Raw genomic sequence first — 20718 nt, 5'->3', positions numbered from 1 at the left:
ACTTAAAATTCTGTTTTAGACTTAAATTCCTATTTTCTTGAATTTGGTAATCTAAGTACATAACTAAGTTTAACTTCTCAGTCCTTATAGGTACGACTTCGTACTTGTCTTGCTATACTACTAATTAGCCCGTACAATTGCGAGTAACACAACACAAATGAAAGAGTAGGAGGAACTAATTGCCTAAAAAAACCAATGATGACATACATGGACTTAGGGCTAGTTTGATATTGTTGTGCTTTTAAAAAAATTATTTATACTGTGTTGTGAGAATAAACAGCTGTGAAATAAAGTAGCTATGTGCTCCCTACCCGAGTTCCAATTTCTTAAGTCATAATTTAGATTCAATTAAAGAGAATAACGCTTGTAAAACAAATAAAATATAAAATATAAGTTCAAGGACCAATAAAGTTAAGGGCTAGTTTGGCATTGATGTGCTGTGAAAATAATCGCTATCAAATTTGCTGTGAGAGAAATCAGCTATGAGAGAAAGCAGTTTGGCGTTTGGTAAAATTTTTGTTAAAAGTGTTGTTGGTACTAATTCCCACATAATCAGAAAATGATTGTTGCATAATTATTAAACCCAGTACCTCTTTGAAACTGATTCCTGCATATTCAGAAAATGACAGCACCTCATACTGCTTTTCCTTATAGCTTTCTCTCACAGCAATTTTTAACAATAAGTAATTTTTTCATAGTTTACCAAACGAGCTATGCTTCCTAAAATTTTTAAAAAATCATTTATCACCCAAAAATAAGCAATGCCGAACTGTCACTAAAAAGCCTCCAAAAAATAAAGTTAAAAACCCAAATTGAAAAGAAAAAAAAGAGTAAAACTCCGTGTTCCGCCGCACGAAGAACCCTTCGCTCGCCCTTGCTCGTGGTATCTCAGTCAGCCAGCCTTATCGTCTTAAAAGAGAAACATCATAGAAGTTATGATGCATTGGGGTTTCCTTGCTCTGAAGGTTTATTGCAGAAACTGTGCTCTTTGATGAACTGGGTGCTGAGCTTCTCTCTACCCAAAACCAGTCATCTAATTTGCCGCGGCCTTCACTTGGGTAAGCAATTCTCAAGCCCAAGTTCTGAGAACATTATTTTTAGAGCAATTTGTGTTAATCTCAAACAGAGGAGATGGAAGTTTCTAGAGCAGATATCACCCACTCTTACCAATTCCTTAGTAAGTCGTGTTGTTCTCGAGTTTCGAAACTCCCCACAGTTGGGTTTAGAATTTTACAATTGGGTTCGAGAGAACAAGAGCTTTCCTCACTGTTTAGAATGTTCTTGTACTGTAATTCATGTGTTGGTCCATTGTAGGAGATTTGATGATGCCTTGTCTCTTATGGAGAATCTAATGAGTAGAGATGGTCTGCTCCCATTGGTTGTTTTGGAAGGGTTGGTTAGTAGCTATGATGAAGCTTGTGGTTGTTCAAGCCCTGCAGTGTTTGATGCACTTGTGAGGGCTTGTACTCGATTCGGGCAGACCGAAGGTGCTTATGAGGTAATTAAGAAGCTGAGGATGGATGGTTATTGGGTTACGGTTCACGCTTGGAATAACTTTCTTAATCATGTACTGAAGTTGAATGAAATTGCTAGGTTTTGGAAGCTATATAAAGAAATGGTTTCATATGGGTATGTTGAAAATGTCAATACCTTCAATTTGGTTATTTATGCTCTCTGTAAGGAATGCAAATTACTAGAAGCAATGTCGGAATATTATCGGATGTTGAAGAGTGGAATTTGGCCTAGTGTTGTTACTTTTAACATGATTATAGATGGAGCGTGCAAGATGGGTGATATGGAACTTGCCTTGAAGCTTTTGAGGAAGATGGGAGTAATGTCGGGGGAGTGTGTTACGCCCAATTTAGTTTCGTACAATTGTATCATTAATGGGTTTTGCAAAATTGGTAGTTTATCTTTTGCAGAGGAAATCCAAGCTGAAATGACCCAGGCAGGTGTTGAGTCCAATTTGAGGACTTATGCAACTCTAGTAGATGGGTATGCAAGAGGAGGGAGTTTGGAGGTGGCACTTAGATTGTGTGATGAAATGGTGGAAAGGGGTCTGACCCCTAACTCTGTTGTTTACAATTCAATTATCCATTGGCTTTGCAAAGAAGGAGATGTTGAGGAAGCATATTTGTTGTTTTCCGACTTGATTGACAGGCATTTATGCCCTGATCAATTTACCTATTCAATCCTCATTAACGGGCTCTGCCGAAATGGGCTTGTGACTGAAGCACTAAGATTCCATAACCAAATTCTTGAGAAAAGCCTTGTCAAGGATGTTTTTTCTCATAATATCCTCATCGATTATATGTGCAAAAACAAAAACTTGATAGGAGCCATGCAATTGTTGGGCAGTATGTTTGTTCGTGGTCTACTTCCTGACACTGTCACCTATGGAACCTTGATTGATTGGTACTGCAAAGAAGGAAACATAGGAAGTGCAGTTCAAATTTATGGCAAACTGATAGATGTGGAGAAAAAACCTAATTTGGTGATATACAATTCTGTTGTAAATGGGTTATGCAAAGAGGCATCAGTGGATATTGCAAGAAATTTGATGGATGCATTACAGAGGATAGATTTTCTTGACATTATAACCTATAACACATTGATTCATGCATATTTCATCTGTGGGAAGATTGATGAGGCATTTTTTTTGTTTCGGGAAATGGAAGAGGTTGGGATTTCATTCAATAGAGTCACTTACAATATATTGATCAATTTTTTGTGCAAGTTTGGGTGTTCTCAACAAGCAAAGGAACTTATGAAGGTAATGATTTCTAGGGGTATGGTTCCTGATTTTATAACATACACCACTCTTATTACCAGTTTCAGTAAGAATTGCAGCCCAGAAGAAGTCATTGAATTACATGACTACATGGTGATTAAGGGAGTAATTCCTGACAGACAAACGTACAAACATGTTGTCTGTCCATTTCTTCTAGAAGAAAATGAAAATGCAAAGATTAGCACACAGAATTGAGTTTCGACAGTTCAACAATGTGTATATTTGTCCTCCATCGTCCACTATAGCATGTGTTTTCGGCCAGTCAGTCCATAGAGAACGTGCTGGGCTTTCCAAAGTAACAAGAATCACGCATTTATTCAACATTGTTTATATCGGGCGTGTAAGTTCTCTTTTTCTAGTATACTAATTTTTTATGCTACTCTAGCCTACAGACTACATCAATATAGATAACATATTGTAACCCTTGGCATATCAAGCCATACACATAAATTGTTTGTTCAAAATTGTATGCAATACTGTTTCATCCTTTGGTTGATATTCCGGAGCTACTTACAACTCAGCAGTCATTGACAAACTTCTAGGCTTAGATATTCTGGTTTGGTGCCTCATTAGTTTTTTATGTATTAATTTGGGGTTCTTTCATGTGAGACATGCATAAGTTGCAATGTCTCATGTGGGTGCTTGTTTATAGGTTTAAGTTATTTCTGGTAAATTTTGTGTTTCTTGTGCAGTTGAGATTTTTTGTTTGCTAGAGTTCAGTGAGGGTTAAAGCCAATAAATGCGATGATTTCAAGGGTTGGATGTTGTTTTCGAATATCTCGGTTATAAGCAGATCAATTTTTATGGTTGGTCTACTTTTAATTTGTATGTTACTTTTGAGAAAGAACAACAAATTACTTTGTTCAAGCATTTCACGTCAACTAAACTACTGAGTTTAGTGTTTTATATGGATTTGTGGTTTGAATGTACTTAATGCAAGCTGGAAATTCATTAAAATGCTTGCAATATTGGTAAATCACGAGTTACTTCAATTACTGGGCTACTGTTAATAGACTATTATAGTCTTTACCAACAAAGAGTGGATGATGAGGCAGTTATTTATGTTGAGCATCAACTATAGCTCACACCTTAAAACTTGTGGATAAAAATGTCTTCCTATTGTCTTGATTTTTACTCTTTGCACCTACTTGTCTTCTGCCATAGCTAATTGGTTTTGTACTATCTGCAATGAATTTGAGTCACAAGATTAAACTTTGAAATTTTCCCTTCTGTTTATTTTTCCTTTTATAATAATAAAAGAGATGATTTGTGTAATAAATCAGAATCGTTGGCTTTGGTATTTATTTGTGTTTTGGTGAACATGTCAGATTTGGTTTTTGCATGGACCTAGGTTAATTATGGTATAGAAAGGATTCAGCTGTTACATACTGTAGGAATATGTTTAAGAGGATTGAAGGTGATGACGTGGTCAGAGACATTGTAAGGGTCAGTACTTTGACTTCTTATCTTGTGTCGATAAATGTGCTAGTATTCATATAATAATTCTTCATACTCTTTATCTAAGTTTCTCACTGATATGGCCCTCTGGCATGTAGGTTGCACCAAAGTTATTTGCAGAGCTCAATGAACTGCGTGGTAGTTTTAGGGTATTTTCATTCTTCATTTGGTGTATTTTATGCAAGAGTGCGGATCATGTTTTCTTATCCTGCCGGTTTAGCTGGAAATTATGATGTTCTATTTAATGAGATTAATGTTAGTTAGGTGGCGCCACAACACTGTTTATCTTTTCTGGGTGAGAAATCTAAAGTATTGGGTGGTGGAAAGAATGCTAAAGTAATACGGGGCTGTATGATGATGGCTATCATTTAATCTATTTGGTCGGAAAGAAACCAACGGATCTTCGAAGATTTTAGGTGGATGTAAGTGGAGGAGGTGTGGGGAAGGTCAAGTATCGGGCAGCACTTTGGGCACCTGTTTAGGAACACTTCTGTTTCTGTCATTGTTCTAGACTGGAAAGCTGAAGTGTCATGAATATGTTTAGGTTTGTTAAATTAGATGTAGCTTGAATTGTTGTTTTTTCTCTCATAGATTCTTGGTGGATTGCTTATCCTTGTTTCTGCACAGTTTCTATTGTGAAATAAAATTACATCGTTTCATTTCAAAACTAAAAAATAAAATATTCATTTTTGATGGATAAACTTGGCTCTGATCTTCGATTGAAATTTTTTTTTCAGAAACATTTTTCAAATCTTGGTGATAGTTGTTGAACTTTAAAAGAAAATTTTGTTTTCCCTTTTGGATTTATGATATCCTCCATTAGAAGACATGATTTTTCTGAATCTGTTTAGGCTTGTAATTGATTGACCCAAATAGGTTAATTGATCTTTGAAGATGACGATTTGCATTTTCTTTTCACAAATGTTCCATTGTCCATGCCGTGAATTTTCATTGGGATTCTTGCTTTTGTTTTCATAATTACTTCTCGAATTATAACTTTATGCTATGTTCATTTTCTTATTTGTTTTTTTTTTGGGTCTCATACTTTGTTGTTTGGTTGCTTTTTATGATTTTTATTTTTATGAGAATGTTTGGTTGCTTTTCGAAACAGTAAAAGTGCTTCCTACAGCTCATGACAGATGGAGACTAATAGCAAATTCATTAACGTTGTGATAGTGATTTGTGAAGCTGTAAAAATTATAGAATACAGGGAACAAGTACTGAAAATTCAATGCTTCTGCTGCACTGCAAGGTCCTCTGCTGATTTTGTTGTGAATGGTACGTATACTTTGACTGGCTTTAGTTTGTAAAGACAGAGAATTCTCTCTCTTTATGATTCTTGGTTTAAACCTAAAGTGAGTGAAAGTTTGTTCATGCAGGTGCTTGAGTTCAAGTCTTGAAGAAGGGGAGGCTGCAAAACTTGTATTGGAATGAGATGGCTGAGCTACTGTAACTTTGTCGACAATCAGGATTCTGCAATCAAGCATCCAACTGCAAGAGGGTGGCTACTTGGAAATATTCCTGCAGTAAATAATAAAGATAACACCGTTAACATGGAGTAAATTTTTGAGGGTGTGGCTAGGAGGAATATTTTCACAGATAAAAAAAAAACATAAAAATTTAAAATTTAAAGGCAAAAAGTCACTTTGGTCCTTGTAGTTTGTTTTCCATTTTTGTCCGTGTGATTTTAATTTTGGCAATTGGACCCATGTACTTTGACATCCTTGCAGTTTGTTTGATCCAAATTGGAAGCATGAGTTTTCTCTTTCAAATCGAATAGAAAGCTAGCGCTGTGTGTGTGTGTGTGTGTGAGAGAGAGAATCTGCAAAGATATATTTAGCATGCGTTTTGAAAGGCATTGGCGTTGTTGAGCTAGGCCATCATGGAAAGAAAATGGTGGGGGTTAAGTTTGGAGGTTGGGGAGGCTACTTCGTTGAGGAAAATATCAGAGGGAAGCCATAGCTCACCATCATCCAGATTTGGAGGGAACCCAGCCATTTTAACCATAAGCCCACCAAACTTCAAACACCCAAAAAAACCAAACAAGAATAAGAATGGGCGACGTGGAGGGCAGGGCGGGCAACTGCCCAACCTATTTCGTGAATTCTCTCTCTCTCTCTCTCTCTCTCTCTCTCTCTTCTCTCTCTCTCTCTCTCTCTCCCCGCGGGCCATTTTTGTGATCTCTCTCTCTCTCTTGTGAGCTTTAGTTTTCTATTATCTCTCTCTTGTAGGCTTCAGTTATATGTCTCTCTTTATAATTGAATTTTATTCTTCTTCTTATTAATTTTTAGGATTTGAAAATGAGTTGTATAGTATGAGTTTTGGTTATTTGTTGATAATATATTAATATTTGTGGGTGAGCTTGTGCTATATATATATATATATATATATATATATATAATTTTTTTTTTTTTTGTTGCATTGCATTTAATTTTTTTTTATATGCTTTTATTTATGTATAAAGATGCATTTTAGGGTACTGTTCATTACGTCTATTGACTAGGTGTATTTTTATATGTTTATTAATGAAATTCAGTCGTATTGTCAAGTTTTTAATGTAAATTTCGCCCGACTAGCTTCGAATCCTGGATCAGCCATTGAAGAAGAAAAAAAAAGATTCCCTTTGCAATATGGGGATCCCTGAAGAAACAGAGAAAAGAGAAAAACCAGAAGACGAAGAAATATATATTTTTTAGGGGTCAATAGAATAGAGAAAGATAGAGAAGGAAAAGCCAATTTCAAATTTGAAGCCTCAACAAGCTCAGCCTATGAAGAAATAGGTGGGTTGGGGTAGGGGTGGGGGTGGGGGTGGGGATGGGTTGACACCTGGGTGGGGAGAAAGGGAGAAAGAGATAGAGGAGAGAGAGAGAGAGAGAGAGCGATATTCTTTTTAGATAATTTTGCCTCAAAAAGATGGTTTTGTCCCTTAAATAGTAGGACGATTTTGATATTAAATAAAGAGTTGGAGGACTATTAAACTGAAAATTTTAGTTCGTGAATCAAAATAAAACTCAAGCAATAATTAAGGAACTATTTCGGTGAAAAACTCTTTTTTTTAAAACACAAAGACTAGCGATTTTCTGACTATTTTAGCCATTTGTATTCCAAAATGAATATTTTATACAAAATTTAGGTTGCTAAAAAAGCCTGTATTGATTGTGCACTATATTTTTATATATTTATTTTTCAGCATTAGCACTGAAATAACTTCATAGTTTTGGACGTATCCATTGTTAAGCACCACTATGGCACTGAATTATTTAAGTTCATCCGTGACTCTCAAGATGTGAAACTGTCTGGCCGACAAAAGATAATTGTTTGGTGAGGATTGGCCAATAAAAACCCACTTGTTTAATGTGGATTTTCCTCTGGAAAATGACTGATTTGAGCTTTATGAATTCTTAAGGTATCTTTTTCCCTCTGCAACAACAATGCTTGCTTCATATTATTTCTGGTGCGGCATATTTAATCCTCTACCTACTTGTATTCTTTTACTACTTTTGTAGAGCATATGAGCTCCCGTGAACCATTCAGAAACGCAAGCATTTTCATATGTCACTTTCTCTGGCTTGTGTCTTCGAGGAAAATATTTAGCTCTTTCACTATAAGGAAACTTTTCTTTTTAATTTAACACTTTGAATGAGGTAAATATTTGTGAGTCTGTGTTTGTTAGGCTCTAATTGTTTTGCATTTGAGGAATGAACCGAAAAGGAGCCGCGCAATGTTCATCTCCGAGGGCTTCACCTCATGATAGCTAGCGTGTTAGTGAGTTAATACGATATTAACCACTTGTTTGAGTTCATTACACAATGTCATATCACGATTGGATTTGTTATTTTTCAAGTTATCATTTCGATATCATCATTGTAAATAATTAACCAAACTAAAAATTATTTGATCATTTAATTATTATCGTGAAAATTTTCGTTGTTCATAAAAAGTTGTGTTCATCTATTTATTAGTCAACAATTAGATAATTAGATGTTGTTTCATATGACTAATACTTCAGATCTACTTGACAGAATTACACCCACCGGAAGAACATGACTCACTAACAGCAATAGATGCTAGGGATGACAAATTGGAATTCCTTATAAATTATTATTATTATTGTTTTCTCGTGAAGAATTTATGGAACATATTTCAATTTCCTTTCCTTTGGTATGTTTGTGTCAGTTTCTGACGTAAAAAGCAAAAATGCAGACCTGACACTTCTTTGGAATTATCTGCACTTGTTCTGCCACACACTTATAAACATTTTGCTTTGGCCTTTGGGTCATGCAGAAAGTTCACAACTTCAATGTGCCTTTACTACTACTTTTGAGGAATTTCCTAATTTATTGATCTGCCAAGTAGGACAGTGATTAATTTCTTCTGGTCAAATTGCATTTGGATCTCTTTTATTTTTATTATGACAATTTTAGTTTCGTAATTTTGTTTGTATGACAATCTAGTCATACAAATATTAAATTATTAAGAAAAATAAACAAAAATTATTACTTTTTGAGTTAAATTGAAAATATTTTTGAGAGACAGAAATGTCATCACATGTGAATTGGAAATACTTTTAATTCGAAATTATTATGACATGGAATTTCAGTAGTTTTAGGTTTGAATTTCGATAACATCTTTGTAGTGTGTGTGAAAAATCTTCATCTTCTTATAATTTATACTATTAATTGTATTTAAAAATATTAAAATAAAAAATAATTAGAATTATAGAAAGAAAAAAATGTAATTCAATTGACAGTGAACTAAATAATTGGTTATCTACTTCATGTGAACTGCATGGACCACGTAGTACAGTGCTCATGTACTAACTTATTTGGTGTTTCATGTTCGATTTTTTGAGGTGGATAGAGGAGGGCAAATTAGTCGTGTTAGGTAGAAAACTTTTCATGAGATCAAGTGGTTTTAATTCTTGTGGAGTAAAGAAGCCCTATGATTTTAGACCTAACTGGTTCTGTAGTTTGTAAGGAACTAGGTGGTACAGAAGTATTTTCCATAATTAGCACACTAAGTTTGTTGGGTTCAGAAGTTTAATTAGTAAACATAACCAAGGAGAGAAAAGAAAAGAAAAAGTTGGAAAATAAATTGAAGGATAGATTTTGAAGGGCCAAGTCAGTTTGGTGGAATTGAAAATGTCATCATAGTTTTGCTAGCAAAATCTGGTTCTCATTCCCCCAAAGGCTAAGTTTTAAGCCTTCCTAGAAGAAGTGAAGCAGAGAAAGAAGGGGAGAAATAGATTCATCTATTGAGTGTTGTTTCTGCAACTTGGGTTTTGTTGATGGTTCTAATGGCAAAGCTAGTTTGCCATTCACATCTTCTTCTGCTCATAGTTTTCCTCTCTCTCCATCCATCAAGCCAGCTACAGCAACACACTCAGTCACAAACCCTTCTGAAGATCCAGCAGCTTCTCAACTACCCATCAGCTTTAACCAGCTTCAGCCATAGAAGCAACACCAGAGACTTTTGCAAAATTGAACCAACCCCATCTTTGACTCTATCCTGTTATGAAGGCAACATAACCCAGCTGCACATTATTGGCAACAATGGGTTTCCTCCACTGCCTAATGATTTCTCAGCAGACTATTTCTTTGCCACTCTTGTTGGCTTACCAAGCTTGAAAGTGCTTTCACTGGTTTCTCTTGGTTTATGGGGCCCAATGCCTGCAAGTATTGGGAATTTGTCTTCACTGGAGATTCTCAATGTAAGCACAAATTACTTGAGTGGTACAGTTCCTCTCCAACTTTCATATCTGAGGAACCTTCAGACTCTCATACTTGACCATAACAAGTTCACTGGTCAAGTTCCAGGTTGGCTGAGTTCACTTCCAGTCTTGGCCGTTCTCAGTTTGAAAAACAATATGCTTAATGGGTCTTTGCCATATTCTTTGGCATCTTTACAAACTCTCAGAGTTCTCTGCCTATCAAGTAACTTCTTGTCAGGGGAAGTGCCTGATCTCAGAAACTTGACAAACTTGCAAGTTCTTGATTTGGAAGACAACTATTTTGGGCCTCATTTTCCAAGTATGCCTTCCAAGTTGGTCACCCTTGTGCTAAGAAAGAACAAGTTTCGCTTGGGAATCCAGACTGCATTAGGCTCCTGCTATCAGCTCCAGAAGCTGGACATTTCAATGAATGGATTTGTAGGGCCATTTTTGTCATCATGGTTGTCACTGCCTTCCATTAAATATCTTGATATTGCTGGAAATAAACTCACTGGACTTCTCTTTAAGAACATGACTTGCAATTCTGAGCTTGCTTTTGTCAATTTATCCTCAAATCTTTTGTCAGGGGATTTGCCCACTTGTCTGAAAAAGGATTCTAAGAGCAGGGTTGTTCTGTATTCTGGGAATTGTTTAGCAAATGAAGATCAGAAGCAGCACCCTTCTTACTTGTGCCACAATGAAGCTCTGGCTGTGCGAATACCACCTCCTAGTGAGGAAAAGCATAGGAGAACTTATGGTAAACAAGTTGTTGCATCAAGTGCAGTGGGAGGTATTGTGGGTGCAATTGCCGTTGTTGGTTTAGCTTTCATGGCTGCTAAGAAGTTTTATAGTGAGCACACTACTAAAACTCCCCAAACAAGGTTAATTACAGATACAGTCTCAGCAGTGAACACAGCTAAGCTACTCTCTGATGCAAGTAAGTTTAAATTTTCTACCTTTATTTTTTATTTTTTTATAGCTGTTCCTTTTGGTACCAACTTTTTGTTGCTTCTGTTTAATGTACGAGGATCAAGGCTGATTTTGCGAAGAAAATAAATGAAAAAGGGAACTTGCTGTATAGATTAGCAACCATTTCCATGTGATCTTTTTATTTTATTTGAGTAGCATGAAGGTTAAGATTTCCATAGAAGTCCAAGAACTAGACTGATGTATGTTTCCAGAAAATTCCAGGAAGAACTACTAATTATAGAAAATAGTTTCCAAAAACTATATTACTACCCCAAAAAGACATATTAGCTTATTTTGGAGTCTTTAGGTTCGAACTAAGATGGAGAGAATTTTATTTTATTGTACCACCAATTCCTTATAGTTTTCCTTGGATATTCTGATATTCAAAAATATGGAGAATATGGTAAATCTTGTTCAGGTCCATGCTCTGCAGTTTGAAATGAAGCATTTTTCTCATGCTAATTTAGCGTGTTACAATTCGTGAATCCTTCATTTTTGCTATAATGATAAACTCGAAAATTCTGGCTTATACATCCAGGAAAGCAATTTTTCTTGCTCAAATTGACTGCTTAAAATTTTATTCTTATTAAAACCCCAGGCACCACTTCATTCAAATTGGCAATAGGTAAATAAATTAGCATCAGTAATCCTTTTATAATAAGTCATAACACTAGAATCTTTTCTTTGCAGAATATATATCAGACACAATGAAGCTGGGAGCTAGCCTTCCTGCTTATAGAACTTTTGCTTTGGAGGAGCTCCAGGAAGCCACCCATAACTTTGATGATTCAACATTACTAGGTGAAGGTTCACATGGACAGGTATTCATTCTTTATGGTTGCAAAACAATTCTAACTAATTCAGTACATCGTAATAGTAATACGATGTTCTCTCTTAATTTGCACCTGCTTTCACATTTTATGTTTCTTGCTTATATAATTCCATCCATTTGGATATGCAAAAGATCCTTTGTGGATTGAAGAACCTCAGATAAGAGACAATCTATATTATGTAGATGTTGAATTTAAATACAATGTAGGACAAGATACATTTCAACAAGCTTTATCTAACTACTCGGGAATAAATAATATACAGGTCGGACTAGATTACGATGGCTCACCGATGCATGGTGATAGCTCCGTGTGTCTAGGTTCTTGATTTTCATCTAGTCTCCAGTTCTTGGTACACAATTGAAGAACTACATAGTTGAAGCAACTTAAATACACACACTGACATATGTATGTGTGTATGAATGTGTATATAGATTTAGTAATCTCTATTTAATTTAGAGTTCATACTCCTCAAAAGCATGATGTCAATAGATTTAGGAATTACTTTGTAGAACTTCTGATATGCTTAAAATGTGAGACTTCTCCATCTTAAACAAGCTTCTGTTGAGTAATGATTCCCTTTAAAACTCCAAGGTGGCCTCACATTTAATGAAAAAAGAGTAGAAACGGAAAGAGAACAAAAGACTAATTTGCAAAAGAGGTTGCAGGACCACATCTAGTCCTTTCAAGCAGCCTTTTTTAAGGTATGTTTCCAATTTAGGCACGTCGGACACACTAACCTTATTATATCCATGTCACGACAAATAAGGTTACTTATGTATTTCCTGGTGTCCTTGAAACATATATTAAGATATGCTACTCCTGTTAAGTTATAGTTATCAGCCTTTCAAATCGACCAAATTAAAAAAAAAAAAAAAACTCCTTTTGAGTTCTGTTTAATTTGAGTCAAACTTTCAACGATTGGCTCGGATCCAAATCTGAAATGGTAATGGGAATTTTTCAAGGGCTGGTGAAACTCTGCTCGTTCTGAGAAGATACTCATTGATGTTATACCATCAGATAGATCTTATGCATATTGCAATGGTTCGCGGAAAGTCTACTATAAATGTTAAAGTGGTCCAATACTTATCATTTGAATTTGTACAAGAATTTGGAATCTCTTTGTTCTAGTTAATTGTCCTATGCACTATTGACTGATATACTTTGTTCAAGAAATCCTTGAGAGTTTTCAGCATGCAATTTTCTCACTGTTTCTGCTTCAAAATAAAATAACAATGCCAGATATATAGAGGGAAGCTTCCTGATGGAACCTTTGTTGCTATAAGAGGCTTGAAAATGAGAAAGAGGCAGAGTCCACAGGTCTACACACACCTCCTTGAGCAGATTTCAAAACTGAGACATAGCCATTTGGTTAGCGCCCTTGGACATTGCTTGGAGTGCCATCCAGATGATTCAGGCGTCAGTAGAATATTTCTTATATTTGAGTTTGTTCCAAATGGAACTCTCAGAGGCTGCATCTCTGGTAAAGTTCTTTTCATGTACTTATACTGCTAACTAAAACAAATGGATCGCATTTGCAAATGACCTACTCTGAGCTTGTTATTTGAGTCACTGGTTTGCTATTCAGAGAGAGTGATTGCAGATTCAGATGTTATCTCATACTCTACACGTAATGCATATGAAATGAAGATAAATCAATCAAGTTATTGTTTAAAGTAATCTATAATATCTAATGCATCAAGTGCCGAATTTATCAACAATATTTCATATTTTTTAGAAGATCTAGGTGAGACCTATTCAATTGCTCAACATTACATACATGCCATACAGGTTGCAATGGAGAGTAAAACCCCACTCACTACTTTCTTCTTCTTCTTCTTTTTCTTTGATTGATTTCCTCCCTCACTGTCTTAGCATTTTCAGCAATTAAATATTCATTGCTAACACTTAGTTTGGCAGAAGGACCTCCAGGACGGAAGCTTACCTGGCCGCAGAGAATAATAGCTGCAATTGGAGTTGCAAAGGGTATTCAGTTTCTACATACAGGGATTGTTCCTGGTGTTAAATCAAATAATCTGAGGATAAAAAATGTCTTATTGGATCATGATCTTCATGTAAAAATAAGCAGCTATAACCTACCTCTTTTGGCTGAAAGCAGGGGAATGGTAAGACATAAAAAATATGTATCTGTTTGGGTGAATGCATCACCCTTGAGATTGTCCTGACTTAACTTTTGCTTTTTAATCCTTCAGTTGGGCACTACAGTTTCTTCTCCGGCACCAAAAGGAAGCGTTCAAGCTAGGTACTAACATGCTTACTTTCCCAAAATCATACACTACTTTTCTAAACTGAATTCCCTTTTCATATTTATACACAAATGAACAAGACAAATAATTTCTCTGCCAAAAAAGAAAAAAAACAAGACCAACAATTTCAACTATCTAGACAAATCCTGCATGAATCTCTTGTACAACAAAATTATAAATTACTCCCTTCCAGTTCAGTTACTGATCATCAGTAGTAACAAGGGAGCATCCTAAACGAAGTTAATCGTCATTGAATGTAGCTTCACAAAAATGCATTCTCGTTTACCCAACCTCATTATTGTTTGGTTAAACCGTACATTGTCATTGGTGGTGCAAAATGCCAACAATATAATTGTTTCACTATCTCACAGAACTTAACTTCTAAAAATTTTTATTCATTTTTGCATACTTTATATATTTTTGATAGTTTCATAAGCAATTCCTGACCCAGTTTTCCCTTTAATACAGAAAATAGATCCAATTAAAAGAAGTGGAACATTAGATTTTTCCTGCATCATCTTTTCCTCATATGCTTGGGATTGCATTCTTTATGTTTATACTATTTATCTTGATCCTTCATATTCTGAAAAAAATTTCCATGTGAGGCCCCCGGAAACCTGAATAATGCCTTCCTCAGTAATTCTTTCAAAAAAATGCTAGTTATTATTCAGAGAATGCATCTGTAACTGTATATGCCATAAACGCATCTATGCGTACCAGTACGCAACACATGCACGCATGCTGGGATTGCTTTGTTAATTGCCCGTCTTTTGCAGGGCAAGCCATGAGTGTAAGAATGATGTTTATGATATTGGAGTCATCTTGCTGGAAATCATTTTGGGGAGGCCTATCATGTTCCAAAATGAAGTCGGTGTTTTGAAAGACCTTGTGAGTGTTTTCTCTTAATCAATTGGTTCCCTTTGTTTACTCTATAACTCTTACATTAAGATTAGGCTGGTACTACTTCCCAGTTAGAAAAGTTTGGAAAATTAAATCCTGCAAAGACGAAAAAATTGCATAGAACATATGCCCCTAGCTAAGCCCAACTTTTGTTTCATTACTGAATACTGACAGAACTGAAACACCCTGAAACATAAAATTTTCTTTCACCAACTAAACTAGCAATTTGGTTTTGGTTCTTATGAAGTTACAAGTAAGTTTAACTACTGATGACACGGGTCGAAGGAGCATTGTTGATCCAGCAGTGCACAAGGGGTGCTCCGATGAATCATTGAAGACAATGATGGAGATATGTGTGAGGTGTCTGTCCAAAGAGCCAACTGATAGGCCTTCTGTTGACGACATTCTGTGGAATTTGCAGTTTGCAGCACAAGTTCAGGATTTAGTAAGAGAAGACTATCTGAGTCATCAAGGCTCACCAGTTTCATCATCCCAACAAGCCTGACTTTCACCTTGCTAACTTTCCATGAATTAGAAGTTAGCAGGGCCAGTGTATGTAATGTACCAAACAAGATGTATAAATGTTCAGGGTTTAATGAGGCCACTTTGTCTGCACGTTGTCATATCTTATACTATATTCTTGATGTGTTAATGAAATTCATTTTCTATAAAATAAAAAAATAATAAAAAAATAATAAAAAAAAAGCTCCACAAGGCCTTAATTCCTTTTCTTTTTAAAAATGTTTAGTTATTTTGTTTAGTTATGTTTTTTTTCACCTCATGATGAGCTCCAGGGTCCCACAACAAGCCCTACCAAAATTTTGATGGACTTTGTGACGTTTCTGCTCTTAATGCTTGGAATTAAATGTGGTTGGTCAAAACACCGCCTTACTGTGTCTAATCTTGTATTTGGAGATGGAAAAATTGGTACCAAATGAACTTTCTTTGCAGTTCCAGACCATTTGTTGTCCTATGAAAATATTGTATATGAGACGGTATTCTTTGTCTAGTATTTCTTATACTGTATATGCTTTCATACGGGTAGCGATTTTGGCATTCGTTTAGCTTCTTCCACTCCAAACTATGAAATTTATAATTTTTATACTCACAAACACAAAAGGGATTGCAATAAGTTAAACTAGGAGTGTGATGTGACCCATTTTTAATAGGCCTAATTGCCTTCTTTGAAAAGAATTCATGCATTTGATGTCTTAAGTTTAATTCCTCCTCTTCCCCTCTCCCAACGTTACGATATTAACGGGACTTCTAACTTGAACCCCATTGATCTAAAATCCATAATTGACACAGGCTGATCAATGAATTGTATGTACTCGGAGTTTATTCAAATCAGACTCAAGATTTTATTGTTATGGACAATCACTGACATTTCTTCATATTTTTACCCCCCATGATGGAGTACTAAGGGGGGCTATGGATGTTCACATTGCAATATGAATACTTGATACATGTTAGAGGGCTTGGAAAAATACAATAAAATACAAAAAGTTTCACCCGTGAGAGAGAGATCAATCCTACAAAATTTATGAAGGAAACAACAATTAAGAGTTAGTATCCTGATCTCAACGGCTGTGGACTGTGGATTAAGAAACTGTACCTTCAGTTGCAGAGTCGCATTTCTACCTTCCAAATATTAAACTCTCCTCCATGGAATCGTTCCCTTTTATTTGTCACCATGGTCTTGGATTAAATTGAGATACATATACCATGTTATGTATGACTCTGTTGTTAAGAATTCAATTTGCCACCTGTTATAGAACCAAACCTTATACAACAATCTTGATGGCTGGCTACTCACTCTTTGTTCAGGAGAAAAGCTAAAGAAATGCCTGAAAATGGTCTCAACTAGGTTCTGCCTTATTCCTCCACAACCAAATTAAGCTTAGAATGTAGACATGATAAGCATTCACTCCTGATTTTAGTGAACAAAGACTGGGATATCGGTAGACAAACCTCTGTATATCAAACTCAATCAGCGCCTTGACATGGTCACCTGGAACAATTGAGAGTGTGAGTCAGCTGCTGGGTTTGCTTGTAAAACTCGATCAGCATTTGGTGTTTGGGATTTAGTGTCTGATTTCTTTTGGAAAGCTTTAAAAATACCACCTCTAAGTACAGGTGCATTCTTATCAGGTTTGATACACAAGGTAGACCATATAGAACTCTTTGCAGCCTCATCTGGGTCATCAATTCTCAATGTCTTGGGTACCCAAAGGCACTGTTTTGTTTTTATTCCTGCCTGTATATTTGCATCTCTAGAATATTTTCCCGATCTTGGCGAGCTATTGCCTGAACATCTGCTGTTGCCATTGGAAGATGAAGGTGACAAGCTGCCATCAGATCCAACCAATTGAGCATTCCATTTTCTAGCATCCAAGCTTGGCATGTAACCCTGGTATGAGGAAGGTGCAATTGGGAAAATGAAACTGGGAATACAAAAACTGTAACCATAGGCAGAGAACCCATATGAGAAGGATTAGGATTATTGCTATGAGGTCCAAACATCATCATGCCCCAACTTGGGTTCTCAGCCCATTGTGGAACAGGAAAATATTGCTCAGTATATGTAAGATTATAATCGTTTCCATATCTTGGCAGATCAACCTGCTCCATTTCTTTTCCCAGGCATGCATTTTGCTGTGAAGTAGTGGCTGTCAAGGAAGAGCTGGATGATGAGGGCTCCTCACTATTGTGGGAACCTAAATAAATCAAAACCCTAGGTCAATTAATTAGGCCAATCAATTTGGGAATTATTTGACCTAATTAGGAGTTACCTAACCTAATTGGGAATTACCTAATCAAATTGGGGGTTACTTGATCCCCAATTTAATTAGGGATTCGGTTCATCCATAATCCCTAAATGCACCAACCCCACCAACCACACCAACTACACCAACCACACCAACTACACCAACCCCACCAACCTCTCCAAAGGCCACTATAAATACCTGGTTACGCACAAGGATGAGGTACGTCTAAATTCCTACTGAAACTCTGCATAAATTATTTCTCAAAAACCCTAGCCACCTCCTTTCTTTCTCTCTCTCACACAGGGCTCCGGCCACCACACACGGCTCCGGCCACCCGGTTTTCCTTGAAACACCCTACCTGACTTAGGCATCGGAGGGCCTTTGGCCAACACCCCCCGGGTGTGGTCCTTTTACTCCGATCTGTTTTGCAGGGAGAGAGAGAAGCAGAGAAGACGAAGGAATCTTTGGCGAATATTCTCCCGTGAGATTATTTGCACAAACAAATTGGTGCTTTCATTGAGAGCACGAGATATATTCAAAGCGTGCTCAAAATCCATCTTTCACACATTTTTTCAAACAACCATGGTTGATACAAGACGTACGAAGAGTAACGCCACCACGATGGGCCCATCTCATGGTTTCGTGGTGGAAACCTCAATGCAACCGCACGGAATTGTGGCTGCCAACGCCTTGCAGTCGTCCTCCAGTGCTTTGCAGCCGCATTCAGCTGCTGGAATTGCAGAACAGCCGGACCATGACCTCGGGACCTCCACAGCCTTGCAGTTGCCAGCGCCGATTACAGGAGCTGCTCTGCCCCGCTGTCCTGCCGTCGTAGCACAGCAGCAGCCACACCACTCAACTACCAGATTTGCTGCTCAGCCCCATGGCAACTCCGACGTCATCCCAGTCCTGGAGCAGATCCATTCTCTCCCTCCTCTGCGATCACACTCGACATATGCACCTGTGTACGCGTCTAATGGAGCCCTAGCCCATTTGCCGTTGGGCCCGATGCACAGCACTCTACTTGACCCGCGCAGTCAGGTGGACCTTAACTCACGGGTTGATCAACTCACACAGAAGGTCGATGATCAGAACAACCTGATTGGCCAGCTACTCAGGCAGATCAACTTGAATCAAGGCCCTAACCTTGGACCCCGTGACGAGGAGATGAGGGCACACCAGCATGTCGGCGAGCAGTTCGAGAGGTCCCAAGCTGGTCAGACAAGGGCAAACCGGCAGAGGAGAGATCGAGATCGAGATCGAGTAGATGAGACGCAGACAGCCGCGAGCCGTACTCTGAGCCGTTTGGGGCTAGAACCAAGGACCAATGTGCTTGAGAGGCTAGGCCCACAGACTAATGTCCACGCCCGCTTAGGCCCACAATCCAATGTCCACGCCCGCTTGGGCCCACAAGGAGCTCGAGTTCGTGAGCAGTCGCGTGACGAACGCAACGACCGATGCCCACCAACCCGCTCGAGGGCCAACACTCGACGGCAAGCTGTAGAGGGATCATTCCAAGCCCAATCTCCTAATCTGCCCCACGGGCAGGGCACCCAAGGGGATCGACCCTTGGGAACTGAGGAAGGAGTTAGCCAGTCACGCTCGAGACACCAAAGACGTCGACCTGAGCGACCCTCCTTGCGGGTAGAAGATGATGATCGACGCCCACCAACCTGCTCAAGGACCAACACGTGGTGGCAAGATGTAGAGGAATCCTCACAAGCTCAATCTTCTAATCTGCCCCACGGGCAGAACACCCAAGGGGATCGACCCTTGGGAACCAAGGAAGAAGTTAGCCGGTCGCGCTCGAGGCACCGAAGACGCCGGCCCGGGACTCCAGCCCTGCGAGCAGAGGACGTCGAGAAGCTAGTAAATGACCGACTCCAAGTTCTCCAACTTAAAGGAAGCGCGGAGGAGGCCCTGCATAAGGAAATTGATCGAGTTGACTGCTCGCCCTTTACCGACAAAGTGGAACGAGCTCCTCCACCGAAGCGGTTCACAACGTCATTCATCACTCCATTCAAGGGGGACTCTGACCCTGAGAGCCATTTGAGGCACTTCAAGAGCGCCATGATCCTGTACAAGGCAGATGATGCCCTGATGTGCAAAGTGTTCGCGATGACCCTGCGAGGAGCAGCTCAAGACTGGTTCCACACTCTACCGCCCGCGTCGATAGGAAACTTCAAGGAGTTGGCCTTCATTTTCACAAAGGAGTACACCTCCTACAAGACGGTCAGAAAGCATGCAGACCATCTGTTCAACCTGCGCAAGAAGCCAGACGAGTCTCTACGAGACTACCTGAGACGGTTTAAGGCTGAAAAGGCTAACATCATAGGATGCAATGACCAAGTTGCATCCTCAGCTTTCAAGAAGGGCTTGCCAACCGAGCACGAGCTATATCGGGAACTGGCCATAACACCAAGTCAAACCTTGGCAGAAGTGTTCGCGACGACAGAACGCTACGCATTTTGGGACGATGATCGAATCGCCGCAAAGAAAGCCAGCAAGCAAGTTGATCACCCGACGAAGCAGGCAAGCCAAAAGAGCAATCAGTTCGAGCAAAAAGCCCGAGATAAGCGCAGATCGCGGCCCCGAGAGGGAAGCTCAGAAATTGGGACCTTCACTGAGTTCGCTATCCCAATTCATCAGATCCTGGCTCAAGTGAAGGACAAGCCGTGGGTGAGGAGACCGCCACCCATGAAAGGAGACCCCTCTAAGAGGGACACCAGTAAATACTGCGCATTCCACGGGGAGCACGGTCATTACACCAACAATTGCAATGCCTGGAAAAGGCATCTGGAGGAGCTGGTCAGAGAAGGTCATTGCACAGAATTCATCGCAAAGAAGGTCATCCAACAGATCGAGGATCGTGATGCGGCTGCCAAGGAACCTCCCCAAAAGGTCATTCGAATCAACACCATTCTGGCTGACTCTCAGGAGTCCGGGCTGACCACCAAAGAGCGCAAGAGGAAGATCGCGCAGGCGACTTATGTCTCCCAAGTCACAACAGGAGTACCAGTTATCG

At 38.5% G+C, this 20718-nt stretch overlaps 3 protein-coding genes across 10 annotated transcripts; 2 read left to right on the top strand and 1 right to left on the bottom strand.

Moving 5' to 3' along the window:
• LOC18786794 (pentatricopeptide repeat-containing protein At1g11710, mitochondrial) lies at positions 496 to 6003 on the top strand. Of its 8 annotated transcripts, none has more exons than XM_020558255.1 (4): positions 496 to 3131; positions 4120 to 4237; positions 5426 to 5527; positions 5629 to 6003. In XM_020558255.1, exon 1 carries the CDS (start codon positions 992 to 994, stop codon positions 2984 to 2986), a length of 1995 nt encoding a protein of 664 aa, XP_020413844.1. In that variant the 5' UTR covers positions 496 to 991; the 3' UTR covers positions 2987 to 3131; positions 4120 to 4237; positions 5426 to 5527; positions 5629 to 6003. The 8 variants fall into 8 exon arrangements, with proteins under 8 accessions (XP_020413844.1, XP_020413838.1, XP_020413842.1 ...); XM_020558249.1 differs by having other exon boundaries at positions 4348 to 5527; XM_020558253.1 differs by having other exon boundaries at positions 4120 to 4793.
• On the top strand, positions 9097 to 15592 carry LOC18785870 (probable inactive leucine-rich repeat receptor-like protein kinase At3g03770). Its single transcript, XM_007220184.2, has 7 exons — positions 9097 to 10896; positions 11619 to 11749; positions 13001 to 13241; positions 13679 to 13884; positions 13972 to 14021; positions 14802 to 14913; positions 15173 to 15592. Exons 1-7 carry the CDS (start codon positions 9537 to 9539, stop codon positions 15428 to 15430), a joined length of 2358 nt encoding a protein of 785 aa, XP_007220246.2. The 5' UTR covers positions 9097 to 9536; the 3' UTR covers positions 15431 to 15592.
• LOC18785679 (cyclic dof factor 2) lies at positions 16916 to 17556 on the bottom strand. The gene is made up of 2 exons (XM_020557209.1): positions 17392 to 17556; positions 16916 to 17335 (listed from the first exon to the last, which is right to left on the bottom strand). The coding sequence occupies exons 1-2, from the start codon at positions 17554 to 17556 to the stop codon at positions 16916 to 16918; spliced, it is 585 nt and encodes a 194-aa protein (XP_020412798.1).

This window comes from Prunus persica, chromosome G2, assembly GCF_000346465.2.
Source record: "Prunus persica cultivar Lovell chromosome G2, Prunus_persica_NCBIv2, whole genome shotgun sequence".
NCBI lineage: Eukaryota > Viridiplantae > Streptophyta > Magnoliopsida > Rosales > Rosaceae > Prunus > Prunus persica.
The sequence above is the reverse complement of the archived record's forward strand: the minus strand, read 5'-3'. Positions and strand labels throughout refer to the sequence as shown.

What these genes read in the sequence shown, in the direction of transcription:
- LOC18786794 (XM_020558254.1), top strand. Translation starts at nt 992, where the DNA reads ATGAACTGGGTGCTGAGCTTCTCTCTACCCAAAACCAGTCATCTAATT.
- LOC18785870 (XM_007220184.2), top strand. Translation starts at nt 9,537, where the DNA reads ATGGTTCTAATGGCAAAGCTAGTTTGCCATTCACATCTTCTTCTGCTC. An exon ending in AAAGGAAGCGTTCAAGCTAG is followed by an intron (nt 14,022 to 14,801) that starts GTACTAACATGC and finishes CGTCTTTTGCAG; the next exon opens with GGCAAGCCATGAGTGTAAGA. An exon ending in TCGGTGTTTTGAAAGACCTT is followed by an intron (nt 14,914 to 15,172) that starts GTGAGTGTTTTC and finishes GTTCTTATGAAG; the next exon opens with TTACAAGTAAGTTTAACTAC.
- LOC18785679 (XM_020557209.1), bottom strand. Translation starts at nt 17,556, where the DNA reads ATGGAGCAGGTTGATCTGCCAAGATATGGAAACGATTATAATCTTACA. An exon ending in ATATGGGTTCTCTGCCTATG is followed by an intron (nt 17,336 to 17,391) that starts GTTACAGTTTTT and finishes TCCTCATACCAG; the next exon opens with GGTTACATGCCAAGCTTGGA.